The sequence below is a fragment of the Eurosta solidaginis genome, chromosome X (genome assembly GCF_040869045.1).
Source record: "Eurosta solidaginis isolate ZX-2024a chromosome X, ASM4086904v1, whole genome shotgun sequence".
Taxonomy (NCBI): domain Eukaryota; kingdom Metazoa; phylum Arthropoda; class Insecta; order Diptera; family Tephritidae; genus Eurosta; species Eurosta solidaginis.
The window spans coordinates 34,228,778-34,246,443 of record NC_090324.1 but is presented as its reverse complement, the minus strand read 5'-3'; the positions used below and the strand labels follow the sequence as shown (position 1 = coordinate 34,246,443).

The following is a 17,666-nucleotide window of genomic DNA, read 5'->3' as shown; positions in this document are numbered from 1 at the left end:
AATTCTTCCATTAAAAATTTAACTTCTAATTTAGTTTCAAATCTTAACGATTCAAATAGTGACATTTTAACTTCTACTCTAAAATCAGATCCTAACGATCCAAATAGTACAAACTTAGTTAACCCTTCTTCTAACGTAAACCCAGATCTTAACGATCCAAATAGTACATACGTGGCCTCATCTTCTAATTCAGCTCCAAATCTTAACGATCAAATCATGGCAACTCCAGAGGAAAAGAGAATTTTTATTAACACGTGTGCTAATTCTATTAGAGAAAACTACAGTGGTGATCCACTAGCACTTGATTCTTCTATAGACAAAATTGGATTACTTGAACAATTCGCTACTGCAGATTTAACCGATAATTTTATAGCGTTCTTAAAATCAAAATTAGAGGGTAAAGCTCGTGAAGCAATACCAACACAAGTAACTACAGTCAATGAAATTAAAACAGCTCTACGTAATAGGATAAAACCAGACAACTCGAAAGTTTTAGCAGGGAGAATTGCAGCGTTGCATGTTAACGGTAACAATTATACAGGTTTTGCCAAAAAATTTGAAGATTTATCTGACTCACTTGAGCGGTCTCTTATTATTGAAGGGATCACTCAAGCAAAAGCTCATGAAATGGTAGTCGAACAAACGGTAAACGTGTGTCGTTTAAATGCAAAATCAAATTTAGTAAAAACCATTTTAGCCTCAACGGCATTTACAGATCCGAAAGACGTAGTAGCAAAATTAATTGTAGAACAAAATAACGAAGTAACTGAACGTCAGGTTTTACCTTTTCGAACACGTGGTAACAGCACATTTATAAATTCACGTGGTAGTTATCGAGGTTTTTACCCAAACCGCGGCTATACTGGTTATAGAAATAATAACAGTTCATTTTCATACAATTGTAACTATAACGGTAATAATAATCAAAGATATAGGAATTATAACGGAAATAGATATCAGAATAATCACAATAATAATACGCGTCCAAATACCAATCCTAATCCAAACAATAGTAACAATAGAAACAACAATTCAAGATCCTCAAACGGTAGAGGTCGAAACGCAAACGTTCGCGCTTTAAACGCCAGTGTCCCTCAGGAGCGAACACTGAGGGAGGACGAATTAAGCGAGTAAGCGAACTTACCTCACCAATAGCCATCTATTGTTTAAATTTAAATTACTCTGATTTTATAGAATTACAACTAAACGAGTCACAAAAATTTTGTTCTTTCCTAGTAGACACTCAAGCGGACATTTCCTTAATAAAAATATCATGTTTAGACAGAAATATTTCCTTAAATACGAACGACATTATTAACATTACCGGTGTCACTTCCAATTCAGTTTCCACTTTAGGTAAAGTTACCGTAAATTTAAATTTTTCAAACTGTTCTATTAAACATACTTTACATGTAGTAAACGAAGACTTTAATATTCCATCCGATGGCATACTGGGTAAAGATTTTCTGAAAATTAACAAATGCATTATTAATTATGAAAGAAATAGTATTTCCTTTTGAGTAGGTAATGAAAAAGTCGCGATACCAATCCTACACGGAACAGAAAGCGACAGTTGTATCATTCCACCAAGATGTGAAATATTCAGACTTTTTGATTTAGGATATTCACCCGAGCCACTTTTTGTGGACTCGCAGGAAATTGAAAAAGGTGTTTTCACAGCTAGGTGCATTGTTAATTCTAGTAACCCAATAATCAAAGTCATTAACACAACGGATGATGTAAAGTATGTAAAAAGAAAAAGTATTCGGACAGAAAGACTTTCAAATTATAATTTTTATACAATTAACAAGACAGAAACAGAAGACAAACGTACGAAAAAACTGACTTCAATTTTAAAACATCAAATACCTCAACATGCTCATAGTAAACTAATTGAACTTTGCATAGATTATGCCTACATTTTCGCTCTTGACACGGACAAAATGACTTTAAACAACTTTTACGAGCAAAAATTAAGGCTGACAGACAACGAACCGGTATATGTTAAAAACAATAGATTGCCATACTCTCAACGCGAAGAAATAAATCGCCAAGTAAATAAATTATTAGACAACGATTTGATTGAACCCAGTTATTCGAATTACAATAGCCCTTTGATTGTAGTCCCAAAGAAAGATACTAAGGGTCAAAAAGCATATCGTATGTGTGTAGATTTTCGCGCAGTAAACAAAAAACTCATTGCTGATAAATTTCCACTAGCTAGAGTTGACGATATTTTAGACAATCTCGGTAGAGCAAAGTATTTTTCCACATTAGATCTTTTTCAGGATTTCATCAAATCCCCTTGCATCCTGACTCTCGTGACATTGCATCTTTCAGCACTGACCGTGGCGCATTTAGATGGAAAGTGCTTCCATTCGGCTTAAATATAGCACCAAATTCATTCTCACGAATGATGACCATAGCTTTTTCGGGTATACCACCCAATGTCGCATTTTTGTACGTCGACGATATCATCGTCATAGGTTGTAGTGAAGCACACCATATTAAAAATCTTTTAAAAGTTTTCGATACTTGTAGGTCTTTAAATCTCAAACTTAACCCAAATAAATGCAACTTTTTACGACCAGAAGTTACATTTTTAGGTCATAAATGTTCAGCCAAAGGTTTGTTGCCAGACGACTCTAAAATAAACGCAATTAAAAAGTATACAAAACCTTCTGACAAAGACGCGGTACGACGATTCGTCGCGTTTGCAACCTACTACAGACGGTTTATACCTAATTTTGCGTCTCTGGCAGCGCCTCTAAACCGATTAAGCAGAAAAAGAGTTGAATTTGTATGGGATGTTGAGTGCGAAAGAGCATTTTTATCTTTGAAAGCAGCGTTACTTTCACCAAAATTACTTCAATATCCAGATTTTACTAAACAATTCATTATTACAGTTGATGCTTCCACAACTGGATGTGGCGCTATTTTGAGTCAAGAACAACAAGGTAGCGATTTACCAATTTGTTTCGCTTCTATAGCATTTAATAAAGCTGAACAGAAAAAACCCATTATAGAATTAGAGCTTTTAGCTATTTACTTTGCAATCAAGCAATTTCGACCATACGTTTATGGCACCCATTTCATTGTAAAGTCAGATCATAGACCTCTAGTATACTTATTCAAAATGAAAGACCCATCTTCAAAACTTTCAAGAATAAGACTAGAACTATCTGAATATAACTTTACTATTGTATATATAAAAGGTAAATCAAACGTTTGTGCTGATGCACTATCGCGTATAACAATCGATGAGATTAAAGAAGCTAATAAACAAATTTTGGCAGTACAGACAAGAGCCATGACAAAAAAGGCAAACGACAAAAATTTACATAGGAAAACGGACAAAAACAATGAAAAACAAATTACTTTACATGTTTACGATAAATTTTCATTTAATTTTTCGAAAAAATTTCTACGAATAAGATCTGCAATTACTTACGATAAATATAATAAAACAACAAATTTAAGAATTTTTGCGCATATTAAATATAAGAAACTCGAGTTACTTAGTTTTGAGCTTGTTAACGAAATAATGACTTTAGAGAAATTACTTTCGAGGCTTGAATCAGAAGCCGGCAAACGCAAAATTAAGCAGATTGAATGGCCTAAAAACGATATTATGTTCGAACATTACACTATTACAAATTTCAAAAATATTGGAAATAAAATTTTAAAATCATTAGAAATTATTTTAACAGATCCAGTGGAGACAGTAGCAGACGAAGATACAAAATTAAAACTTATGAAAATTTACCATAATGGTCCCATTTCTGGTAGACATTGCGGAATGAAAAACTTTACGCAAAATTGCGAACAAAATTTTATTGGAAGAACATGACTCGTGATATATCGAAATGTATCAAAAACTGTAAGGATTGTCTCTTAAACAAGGTTAAACCTAAAACAAAAGAAAAACTTATTTTAACACCAACTCCTTGTAAACCATTTGATATAGTACTAATTGACACAATAGGACCCCTACCTGAGTCCAAATATGGTAACAAGTTCGCACTTACCATGATTTGCGACATGACTAAATACCTGGTAACAGTCGCTGTGCCAGACAAATCGGCAAAAACAATCGCTTCAGCAATTTTTGAAGGATTCATTTTAACTTACGGCAGAATGAATGCCATAAAGTCAGATTTAGGTACTGAATTTAAAAATGAATTATTCGAAGAATTAACAAAGCTTTTAAATATTTAACATAATTTTTCAACTGCATACCATCATGAAACTGTTGGCACGATTGAACGAAATCATAGAGTTTTTAATGAATAATTACGTGCATACCTAAAAGACACTTTTTCTGATTGGGATGTTTATTTAAAATATTTTACCTTCCTACACAACATTACGAGTAGCACAGTTTTCGACAATCAATTCTCGCCTTACGAGTTAGTCTTTGGGAAAAAGGCAACTTTGCCTAATGAATTGACAAAAGAAAAAACTGACCCGATTTATAATGTCGAAAACTATGCCAAAGAAGTTAAGTTTAGAATGCAGAAAACGCACAAAATCTAATTAATAAAAATAAGCTACAAAGTAAAAATCTATACGATAAAACGGCACGACCTTTAAATGTAAAAATCGGAGATAGAGTACTTTTACAAAAAGAACCACATCATAAATACGAAAATATTTATCAAGGTCCGTTCATCATTACTAAAATTAACGAACCTAACGTAACTGTTTTCGATGAAGTCAAAAACAAAAAAAAGTGGTACATAAAAACCGCCTTAGTAAAGTAAATTAACATTACTTTAATACCTTGATAAAACGTTAAATTCCATTGAAAAATAAATCCAAAATTTTCTTACTAGAATTTAAGCAGCCACGAAGGCAAAAAAAAAAATTGTTAAACAAAAAAAAAAAGCACAAAATTTTGTATATTCAAAATACATATTTAATATGTAATACACAATGTAAAACTTTAAATTGAATATGTAAAACACAAATATTTACAAAAACATATTTTGTCGTAAATTAAAATATTATTAATATTTATACCTTTCATTTGAGTTACAATGAACTATAAAAATTTAACTATAATTTAACTATTCGATGTGTAAAATCTTTTTTCAATTATTAATAAAAATGGTTCCGAACCAACGAATTAAAAAGGGGAGGTACACCCTAAATTAAATATATATTCGTTTGTTCGCAACAATTTTTATAAGTTTTTGGCCAAAGAAGAATGTGACAAAATTGATCACTTTGTCAATTCTTCTTTTCCCCAAAAAGGGTGATGTAGTGATAAAATTCCCCATTTTAATACATAACGACAAATCTGGCAACGCCATTGCGGACAATGCAAGATGTCACATTGTGAATGGTGCCCTTTGTAAGAAAGAGTAGGAAACGTGTCCATAGCATATTCTAATAAGTAGTCAGCTATTGTAATACGATGTGTAAGACAGTATGGTGTGTATAATGAAATATAAAAGTGACGAATGGCAATAGTGCCATCGGCATTTTTATGTTTCACCGCCATCATTATAATTTTGCCAACTCTAAAGTTCAGACGCGTTATTAAAAAGTTTTGTTTAAATAAAGTGAAAAAACCTCTTGGGGCTTCGATAGCTCAAATGAGTTCCCAAGGGGTTTTTGCGCTCGTTGAAAAAAGATAAAAAAAACGGAAAAGAACACACAGCAGATTAAAATTCAAGAATTTGACAATTTAATTATTTGAACTTTCAAAGCTAACTCACAATATATACAAAAGCTAATCCAGTTTAATTAATTATATATATATATATGTTAAAGTATGCAAACAGAAGAAAATCTTACCTAGAACAGGGCTGATTTCTGCAGTGATCGCGGAGCTTTCCAAAAAAGAAGTGAAAGAGTTTCTTTCTTGTAAAACGCGTTCACCCTTCAATTCCGTCGAAAACCGGTTTTGAGGGGTAATAGAACGAAAGTTAAATTGGAAAGTTAAATTGGAAAGTCGCGCACCAACACGTACACATACGCCTGCACGGACATATATAGGCGTTGGTGTTAGTGCGCGAAAGTAGATAGAAACAAACACAAATAGTTTACATTAGGCTGGGTCACTATTGGCAGTGCTCATTCTTGGGTTTATCTTGGTGGCCTAAACATGCCGGCCCCCCTTGCTAGAAGCAACATCGGTAGATCCCTGCGGCCATCTCCCCTGATCAACTTAATACTAACTAATATTTAAATGCACAAAATTCATGGATGTCCCAATAAGGGCAGCGGCATGGCGACCTTTTGCTTGATACAGTAATTGGTATTTCGGTTCCATCCGTAAATCGTGGAGCTGTAGTAAAGAAAAAGTAAACGTTAGGAAATAGTACGTGGTTGAGTTCAATTTTTTACACCTCTTTTCACACGAATGGCACGTGAAGCTAGTTCGAGGGTTGAGGCAGATTTAGGAGCGGCATGCTCCAGACAAGAGCCAGCCAAATATACTGCTCTGCGCTAAAAAAGGGCCAAACGTAGATGGCGATGTGCCCGGCAGTATCAGCTCCGGATATATATCGGCTCCCAACACGAGTCGAACCGGACTTGACACAAAAAATGTTGGATCGGCGAGCTGCATATGGGTATAGGGTGTCGCGACCGAAGGGTCGACGTTCGCGCTTGGACTCACACGGGCGTAGTTGGGAACGATCGTAGCGTGAATCGTGAGCCTACGGTTCTGCACATGTTTACCCCTTATTCGCAAGAGGCAACCTCGTTGTGATCCGTAGTTTTCCTCGTCGAGGTGTAACTGTCGAGCAAGGTCGCGTGAAATTATAGAAGTTGTGGCGCACGCGTCGATGAGTGCGCGTATCAGGTGCAACCGCCCTCGCGCCTCGATTTTGATCACATCAGTTGGCGATATCGATGTAAAGGGCCGAAGTGCTACGATCTCCCGCGTAATTTGCCCCGTTCTGAAGGTAGATGGCAGTCGTCGAGAATGTCGTTCAAGCTGGCCCTGCGAACCTACTCTCTCTAACTCGTATCCTTGACGGGGGCGGAAAGTCCGGGATTCCGCTCCTCGTGTGCGCTGACGCCGGTTCGGGCTGCGGAAAGTCCGTGATTCCGCTATTCCCTTGTGACGATCTGAGCCCCGCTTCCTCGCTCTTTGGTGACGTTGGTGTGTTGTTGATGGGCGGAAAGTCCGTGATTCCGCTCCATCTTTGCGGCGTTCGTGTGCGAGTGGGGGCAGGAACTTCCTTGGTTCCACCTTCCTACTGGTGGCCGGGCGGAAAGGCCGTGATTCCGCTCCGGCTTCGTCCAATTCTCCTTCTTCTAGCTCGCGTGGCCCGCTGTCAGTTCCTATTTCTGATGCTTGAAGAGACAGAATGTGTTCGTCCTCGCTATCCATCTGAACGCTCCATGGCCTGGTATCAATTTCCTGGGGCTCCGGATTGGCGAAGCTCTGGTGCAACGTGGTGTGGTGGTCCCCTTGGCACTGGTGACAACGTCCTTTGCTCGTGCAGTCGGCGGTGCGGTGTGCCACTGACAGGCAGTTGCCGCAGTACCGTCCTAATGCGGCTTCCCTTTGCCTTTCCTCGGCCGATTTGGCTTGGTAGACCGGGCATAACCGGATCGGATGTCGTTTGTCGCACAGGTGGCATGGTTTCGGGTACCGCTGGGCCATGCGTTCCGCCTTCCTGCGTAGAGTCGTGTACCGGGTCATACTGGACCTGAAAAGGGGTAATTGTCATTGGGCAGGGTTTAGAATTTGAGGGGAGTTGGGTGTTGAGAAGACATTCACAAGAGGTTGGCAACAAGCTACAATTACTTAGGCAGTTAGCTGCACAAGAGCCTTGATTTAAGAATGAGCACTGCCAATAGTGACCTAGCCTAATGTAAACTATTTGTGTTTGCTTCTATCTACTTTCGCGCACTAACACCAACGCCTATATATGTCCGTGCAGGCGTATGTGTACGTGTTGGTGCGCGACTTTCCAATTTAACTTTCGTTCTATTACCCCTCAAAACCGCTTTTCGACGGAATTGAAGAGTGAACGCGTTTTACAAGAAAGAAACTCTTTCACTTCTTTTTTGGAAAGCTCCGCGATCACTGCAGCCATCCGCCCTGTTCTAGGTAAGATTTTCTTCTGTTTGCATACTTTAACATATATATATATATAATTAATTAAACTGGATTAGCTTTTGTATATATTGTGAGTTAGCTTTGAAAGTGCAAATAATTAAATTGTCAAATTCTTGAATTTTAATCTGCTGTGTGTTCTTTTCCGTTTTTTTATCTTTTTTCAACGAGCGTAAAAACCCCTTGGGAACTCACTTGAGCTATCGAAGCCCCAAGAGGTTTTTTCATGGTCCTTCGAGCCGGAATAATTACAGACACGATTGAATACCAGCGACCGACTGGATAAACACAGCCCACCTGAGCGTTTCAAAAGTAGCCATCAATATAACCACACAAAAGCGTTTCACAAGCTAGCAGTTAGCTGCACCACACAAAAGCGTTTCAAAAGTAACCATCAATATAACCAAAAGCGTTTCAAAAGCTAGCAGTTAGCTGCACCACACAAAAGCGTTTCAAAAGTTAGCAGTTGGCACCACCTGAGCGTTTCAAAAGTAATCATCAATATAACCAAAATCGTTTCAAAAGCTAGCCGTTAGCAGCACCACACAAAAGCGTTTCAAAAGTTAGCAGTTAGCACCACCTGAGCGTTTCAAAGGCGACAAGCATTACACCAGCAAACAAAAACGAGCGGTCAAACAAAGTCACAAAGGTACGTGGTTTGAGTTCAATTTTTTTGTTTGTTTTTTGCACAAGTAGGGAATTTACTTATACTAATTTCTCGGCGTACCAATATCGCGATTTTATTAAATAAAAACCAGATAATTATACGTATGTGTGGCAATTAAGTCACACAGATTTACTTAAAGTCTTTTGATTTAGTATTTTGTTTGCTGTAGCGCATATTTTCGAGTAATATTGCAGCCAGCTGCACAAATTCAACATAACCCCACTTTTTCTCTGTAGTGTGGCAATTTCTTTGGAACAACACTTTAACGCACTTTATCACAAGTTACTGCCAATATTTTAGAAACACTAAACACTTAAGTGTAATAAATTGAACCAATTCTTTAGGTTCTGACGTAAACCAGCGTTACTACCATTAAATCAAAGTCACTTAACCATATTTTCTTGTATACACAACACTAACACTGTGGTGAGTTGGGTGACAAGAGTGTTCGCATAAAAGCACAATCAGCTGAGAAAAAAAAAAAAAAAAATTATTAAAGGCAATATACACAGAGAAAAATTTGCGTGTTTACCCCCTTGGCGGCAATCCATTATATTGGGCATATACCCACTAGATATATCGTCCTATCTTAAGCTGAACGTGCCTTCGTGAACTACCCTATTAACAAGTTAGATCCATTTTGCCCTTAATCTCAGTACTGATACCATGTCGAAAGCGATGGAAAGTTACATCAGGGTGGCTGATGAAGTCATAGAGTTTGAAGCTGACTTCAACTCCACACCCGACTCCGAGCATACCAAGTATACTCTGGCTATCCAGCAAGAAGAGTTAAAGGCAAAGTGGAAAAAAGTAAAAACAGCCCATGATGAGATATTAGCTGGGGACACTCTAGAGGGAAAAAATATATCAGCTGTTAAGATAAAACACAAAAGTGCTTATGCAGTCTACTTGCGTTGCATGTCAAACATATCAACGCGACAGGCCACATTCAACAAACCCGACCCTAAGCCCGAAGAACAGCACGAAAGGGATACAAATATGCGTCTACCTCCGTGTGACACTGATGTGTTCAAGGGAGATTACTTATCCGGGCCTACATTCAGAGACCTCTTTACGGCTATATATATTTTAAATAAGCGACTCACCCCGGTAGAGAGATTGTACCACTTGATACAAAAGACCCAGGGTGAGGCTAAAGAGATAGTGCAAAAGTGCCCACTCACAAACGAAGGTTTCGGTATAGCGTGGCAAAATCTGGTAGACAGATACGAAAACAAACGCACACTAGTGAACACTCAGCTGAAAACGTTGTTCAGCTTAGAGGCGGTTGAAAAGGAATGCGGCACTTCAATTAAAAAGCTGCAGCGAGACATCAACAAATGTATCGCATCCTTAAAGACACATCAAATCGACGTGTCCAATTGGGATGCGATTATAACTTATTTTTGCTCAACGAAATTACCAAAAAGCACACTAGCCTTATGGGAGCAAACGGTTCAAAATAAAACAGAAATATCCAAGTGGGAAGACATGGATAAATTTTTACAGAACCGTTTCCAGACACTTGAGACAGTCTCTGGCATAACTGAGGATAGCCTGGAAACCAAGAACCCGAAAACCCATAATGGTAGACAATCCACTGAAAACTCTCACAGAAAGCTAGGTGCCTTTAAGACGAGTGTAACCAAAGGTGCGTGCAAGATGTGTAAATCCACTGAGCACAAACTACAACATTGCCAACGGTTCCGCACATTGTCCGTTTCCGATAGAATCACCTTCATTAAAAACAAGAAAGGGTGTATTAACTGCCTATCCTCAGGACATACTGTGTCTAGGTGTTCAAGCTCCTACAATTGCGCCACCTGCAAGCAAAGACACAATACGCTCCTACATATTCAGGCAACGGACACCAACCAAAACGCAAACAACAATAATACCAACCCTGGCCCATCTGCCCAATCGCAACAGAGGCGCACCTATTCCAATAACCAAAGCACTGGAAATAACCAAAGCAATGGAAATAACCACTTCAAGGCCTGCTTTACAAACACAAGTAAAGGGGTTTTACTAGGTACGGCCCGCATCAATATATTCCACAACAACACCAACTTCTCCGCGCGGGCACTTATAGATTCGGGGTCAGAATGTACTTTCATAACTGAAAGACTTAAACGTCGCATAAACTTGCCATCTCAGCGGATGTCTGCACATGTGTCAGGCATCACCAATCAAGGGTCAGCACAAGTAAAGGAGGCGTGTCATATACAACTGCGGTCTCCAATTGATCCGACAATAAATATTGCTACCACCGCGCTTGTGCTGCCGCAATTAACTGGCAATCTACCAACATGCAAGGTGGATGCCATGGCCATGCAGGCCTTCCCGAACTTAGTATTAGCTGACAAACGTTTTTTTGTCAATGAGCAAGTCGACCTGATATTAGGAGGCGACATTTATGCACAGGTGATGTTAGGGGGAATAAAGAAAGACGTGTTAGGAACACTGCTAGCCCAAGAGACGGTATTCGGCTGGATATTGACCGGCCAAACCGAAACAATCTCACCCAGCGAGAAATATGTGTCCTTTGTCAGTGAAGTGCAATTAGACAGAGAGCTACGATCATTTTGGGAAACAGAGGAAGTCCCCAAGGTCAAAACGTACAACCATGATGACAAGTATTGTGAAGAATTGTATAAGAACACAACGATTCGAAATGATAAGGGTAAATATATTGTATCCTTGCCTTTTAAACAGGAATTTCCAAAATATAAACAATTAGGTCCCTCATTAAAAATTGCGTGTTCACAATTTTTCCGAATGGAAACGCGTTTAGCTAAAGACCCACCATTACAGTCAGAATACAACAGGGTCTTAGCAGAGTATGAAACCTTGGGGCATATGTCCCGGGTACCAACACACATCCCCGCTGAAGACTGTGATACCTATTTTTTACCACATCATGCCGCCAAAAAGGAAGAAAGCACAACAACCAAAGTGAGAGTGGTGTTCAATGCGTCATCATCAACTGCAAACGGAGTCAGCCTCAACGACATCCTCCATCCTCCATCCGGGGCCAGTTCTACAGAATGATTTAACCATTCTCATATTAGGGTGGCGTTTCTTCAAATATGTCTTCAATAGCGACATAGAAAAAATGTACAGACAGATTCTGTTACACGATGATCACACTAAGTATCAACGGATTGTATTCCGAACAGAAAGTACGCAGCCAATACAACTATATGAGTTGAAAACGGCCACCTTCGGAGTTAACTGTGCACCGTACCTGGCAATACGAACACTGCTCCAGTTAGCGGACGACGTGGAACACAGCTACCCTATAGCATCAGATATACTACGAAATGCAATGTACGTTGACGACGTGCTAGCAGGAGGCCACACTATTACCGACGCCATTAAAGCAAGGGATCAAATAACTACAGCCCTGGGGACAGCAGGATTCTCGCTGAGGAAATGGACCGCCAATTCGAACAAACTACTTAAAGGCCTACCAAAGGCTGACCTCCTAAACGAAGATTTCCTGGACTTCGAGGATACCAGTATGGTTAAAGCACTTGGCATCAGGTGGAACGCCCACTCAGATATCTTTTACTTCAAAAAGAAAACCATAGAGGAACTGTCTAGCTTTACAAAACGGAAAATTCTGTCGGCGATAGCAAAATTATTTGACCCATTAGGGTGGCTGGCACCATTCGTGGTTACCGCCAAAATGTTGATGCAAGGCATCTGGTTAGAGGGAACAGGCTGGGATGAAACCGTGTCGCCAGTCTCGCTGGATCGGTGGCAAAGTTTCATTGAAAGTTACCAGCACATAGAAAAAATTAAGATCCCACGCTGGGTACACTTTTCACCAACAGCCACAGTGGAGATCCACGGATTCTGTGACGCGTCAGAAAAAGCATACGCAGCCACCGTCTACCTGCGCGTCAATATTAATGAGCAAATATTTGTAAGCCTGTTGTTAGCCAAATCAAGAGTCGCGCCAGTAAAAACTATCTCCTTACCACGACTAGAAATTTGTGGAGCAGTTCTCCTTTCAGAAACCCTAGAGTCTATCAACAAGAACCTTAATTTAGGCAAACATAAAACCTTATTATGGACTGACTCAACTATTGTCTTAGCTTGGTTACGGAAACCTCCGTGTTCATGGTCAACCTTCGTGGCCCACCGTGTGACAAAGATAATAGACCAAGTTGGGAACACGGACTGGCGTCATGTGGACTCAGCGTCCAACCCTGCAGACTTAGCCAGTAGAGGGCTTTTAGCGCAAGAACTAGTGAACAGTTCCTTGTGGTGGGAAGGCCCATCTTGGCTGCAGCAAGATGGCAAAGAATGGCCAAACCAGGAAATAAGCTACACCACAACCATGGAAGAAAAAAGGTTACAAGTCCACACAGCCTCGCTTAACCGAAAAGACGAAGATATTGTAGACAGGTTTTCCGACCTTTCCCGGGCTTTAAGAGTTGTGTCCTATGTTCTACGGTTCTACAAAAGGACTCATCTGAAAACCTCCTTCAATGAAACATCACTGACGATTTCACCCATCGAGATTAAAGCAACGATGTGTCGACTGATCGTCAATGCTCAACGAAGCCATTATGCGGAGGAGTACAGAACACTCAAAGAAAAATTCTCAATCAAGCCAAAGAGCGATTTACAACCCTTGCACCCATTTCTCGATGAGGACGAGACAATCAGAGTCGGGGGGCGGCTCGAGGCGTCCAAGGACCTCTCGTATAACGAACGCCACCCCATAATTCTGCCTTATCACAGTGGACTGTCTCGTCTCATCACACGATTTGTCCATAAAATCTCGTTACATGGGGGACATCAGCTTATGCTGCGCCTGATCCGCACACAGTACTGGATACCTCGCGTGAAAAATATGATACGATCAGAAATTCACAAGTGCAAGTTATGCGCAGTGCATAGGAAACAGGCGCAAACACAATTGATGGGCATTCTACCGACCGAACGAACCACCTATACCCGGGCATTCACTAACACCGGGGTAGATTTTGCCGGCCCCTTTGAGATAAAGAATTATCAAGGGCGAGGCTGTCGCGTGTCCAAGGGATATGTCTGCCTCTTTGTGTGTTTCTCCACTAAGGCCATCCACTTGGAAGCGACTACCGATCTGAGCACCCGGTCATTCTTGGCGGCTTTTGCCAGATTCGTCGCGCGACGAGGCTGCCCGAAGAATGTGTATTCCGACAATGGAACCAATTTTGTCGGGGCATCCAGAGCCCTCAGGGTGGAGTTCAAAACCTTCATGGCTGACTAACGCGCCGAGGTAGTAACAACCTATACATACCAAAACCTGAACTGGCATTTTATTCCTGCGTCTGCTCCTCATATGGGGGGATTGTGGGAAGCGGGAGTGAAAAGTTTTAAATATCACTTCAAAAGGGTAGCATCCAACCTTAAATACACTTTTGAGGAATTTTCTACCCTGCTTTGCAGGATAGAATCCTGCCTCAACTCCCGCCCCCTAACGCCCTCTTCCAATCAACCGTCCGATCTAGAACCACTAACCCCGGGGCACTTTTTAATAGGGGGACACCTATTAGCACCCCCGGAGCCAGACGCTCAAATGAAATTTAGAGATACATTCTCAAACATTTGCTCTCCAATCTGTCACACTTGTGCAGGTAGATTTTGTCCATATGAATTCAAGAAAGGGAAGGGCTTTAATTTCGAAGACGCAAGAATGCATTCTGGACCTTCCACACTGGTGATTCTAGTTGTGGAAATAATTCAAGAATTTATGAAATGTTTGAGAATTTCAAAAATCCAGGCACCCATTTGAGGAAAAGAACAATTAGTGAAACCAAATTATATCACAAACACTATCCGAACCCTGAGTTTAAACAAATACCTTTATATCTCCATTGAATATTTTTATTCAAACCCTTAAACTACAACTTTACACACTAATGAGTACTTGGGAATCTTGTGGAAGGAAAACATGTATGTGCCGCAAACGACCCCATCTGTAGGGGCTTGTAACATGCTTTCATCTACAGCAACCACTAATTTCCCAAACTACCTTTATGTAAGTTAAACTACTATAATAAATCTTAAATCACATACCCAAAATTCATGCTCCGAATAAGAAGTTTTTGGCATCTCCAAACTTGGCTGCAGGAATATTGTACTAAGCACGATCCCCTGTAAAACAAAAATATTATGTTTATCTAAAAAACTTCGTAACAATTAATGTACCTGCAAAAATTCAGAAGCACCCAACAATTCATAGGTATGAGCGCCGAAGTAGTCACGTTGCAAGTCTACGGGCAGTATCTCTGCACGATAGCCATCATAGAAGGAGAGCGCCGTGGATAGAGCTGGCACGGTAATACCTCACAGAAAAGCGTTAGTCACTACTTGACGCCAAGAATTCGTCACACTTCAATGGCCTTGTTGAAAAAGTCATCTGACAATACGTTTAAGAGCTGCGAATTGCGAGTAGATGCTACTGTCGCACTGCCATGTACACTAGCTTTATGAAGCTTTAACTCACTTTCACTGCGATATACAATCACCAACCACCGATTGCACATTTCCGCAAACCAGCAGTCGATTTGTATAGTAAACCAGTCGCTGTGCCTGCAATGAGCGTATTGATATCATCATCTTCACCACGTACATTTTGCAATAGCACACCAAAAGCTGAATACATAACAGCAAGTGTCCCCAGTGTATTTGCAGTGCCTGAGCCTTGTTTCATTATATGGTTAAGCAATTGCGTCCGCCGAAGTTTGCCCGTCTGTTTTAATGCTGATGTTACTTGTAGGCCATTGTATAATCCAGCAAAACCACCTACCCCCGCTCCAATCATTACTGAGCTTCCAATCTGTGAGAATGCCAATTCGAAACATCCACGTTGTTTATTTGCACCCTCAGGAAATATAAATTCAGGTTGTTGCTGTTGAAGGAAACGCGGGTCGTAGTTTAAATATGGTGATATTGGTGTGCCGAACGCCGTTGTTGCTGATGTCGCACTCGATCGGTTTGGCCGTGTTTCATCTGCGGTAGATAGGCCCAGCGATAGTGGTTGACTTAAGTAGTCTTCGCTCATTGTTATTTTTGCTGTGATTTATTTGCAGAACTATAATTTTTTATAAAAATGTAACCAATATTTGCCCTACTAAGTATTGAGTAGAATTTTCCCCGAACGTTTTTAACAGACGCCTTATTTCTTCACTAGCAGTCGACGTTTACTATGTTTTGGACTGTGATGTGGCGATGAGCTTGAACAAGTTGTGGTGCTGACATCATCCTCATGCAGCTTATCATTGAGGCAATCATCAACTTCATCATCTGTGACCCATTCTGGTTCGGCGGTTGAGTTAGACATTTTTCTATTTAGCAAATTTGATGCACTGTGTTCGGTTAGCGGTTCATGTGATGTCGTGGTTTTATCTTTGCTATTAGAGCTACTTAGGTTATCTGCTTTTAGTGTGGACCTTTTGCGTCTTATTGTTTTTGAATCGCCATCAGTTAAGCTGAATTTCCTTTTAGTTTTTCCCGTATTATGTGCACTATTCGTATTACTTGCAATATTTGGACTACTTACATTTTGAGCTGTACAATTATACCCCGACTTTAGCATTTTTTGCCAGCGCAACTTTAAATTTAGTTTCTTGTTCTTTCTCCCATTGTGACTTTTTATGTAAGTATCAAACTTTGAAAATTTCAAATAATTGCGATCACTTATTTGCAGCATACATGATTCGAAGAGATTCAAACGTTTCAAACGTAGCAAATCCTCGCCACTAACACAAGGATTTGGTTATTCCAACAGGCTGGTGTCGACTTTACTTTCCTCAGATAGAGCTTTACACTGCCAGTGTACCCAAACCGAATCAGTCTCAACCATGATGTTCAATTTGCTTTTCAAAACTTCACTTTCACTTAAGATTCGCATAACCTTAATTGAGCAATATTAAATCTCAACAAATTTTTGCTTGAGCTTTAAACGCTATGAAATAATGGCCACTAATAATTCATAAAAACTCAATTTGTCACGCTCCGTCAACACTTTGTTCTCGCTCGTGAAAATTTCTGTTACACGGCTAATAGCTTAACTCAGCCAAGTAAACGTGCATATGTACTCATGCACATTTTTAGTGCCATGTAAAGGAATTTGAACAAAATACGTGGAACATCACCAAAAAAGGAGTGACTTAAACCACAGCTGGTTTATATTCGTATAAGTAATCGATTTTTGCAGAAGTTACTTGCGAATAGTAAATACTAAAGTTTTTAAGGTATAGAGACCTAGCGAGGTCCTCTAGCCACATATATACATACCTACAAACAAACGCGTACATCCTCCAGCTTGTTTAGCGGTGGTTTTATATCGAAAGGACAGTGGCCTTTTGAAGGTGACACTACAACATTACAACGCCGTCAGCAGTGCAACAAGGTCAACGTCAAAGATGGCATTAACATCGAGTACGTGATTCTGGAAAATGAAATTTTAAGTGCATAATTAGAACATTGCATTGACAGGCAGACATTGTTTAAAGGGTTTTCGATTTGTATACCTAGAATATCTGCGATCACAACAACCAAACCAAAGATGTTTTGCCATATCCCAACAAGGTATACGAGCAGCAATTGTCTCAGTTTCTTGACCAGATTCGGTAACGCCATTAGTGGCGAGTGGGTGAGAGCGTGGAATTAAATTCTCACGCGTCATAACCGTGCAGACAGCCCAACGATACAATTCATCTTCGGCTATATTGCGTGTAGCTTCCAAACCCAGCTCAGAGCCGGGAAATTGAGCTATGCACACACCATCATAACTCACGCAATTTGCGAAATATTTGTAAAGTTTAAATTGTAAAAAATCGTAGTACACTTTCTTGACCTCGATGCCTTATAAAGTTTGGCGACGGCGTCCACCGAGAGTATAAAGCCAATTTCAAA

The 17,666-nt window shown here is 39.9% G+C and overlaps 1 protein-coding gene across 1 annotated transcript; it reads right to left on the bottom strand.

Annotated features, from left to right (window-relative positions):
• Positions 1-15,270: 15,270 nt before the first annotated feature.
• On the bottom strand, positions 15,271-15,907 carry LOC137234837 (mitochondrial import inner membrane translocase subunit Tim23-like). Its single transcript, XM_067758216.1, has one exon. The coding sequence runs from the start codon at positions 15,808-15,810 to the stop codon at positions 15,271-15,273; it is 540 nt and encodes a 179-aa protein (XP_067614317.1). The 5' UTR covers positions 15,811-15,907.
• Between the last annotated feature and the right edge of the window lie 1,759 nt (positions 15,908-17,666).

Bases quoted from the DNA above. Each gene is read 5' to 3' on its own strand.
- LOC137234837 (XM_067758216.1), bottom strand. From the start codon at position 15,810: ATGAGCGAAGACTACTTAAGTCAACCACTATCGCTGGGCCTATCTACC.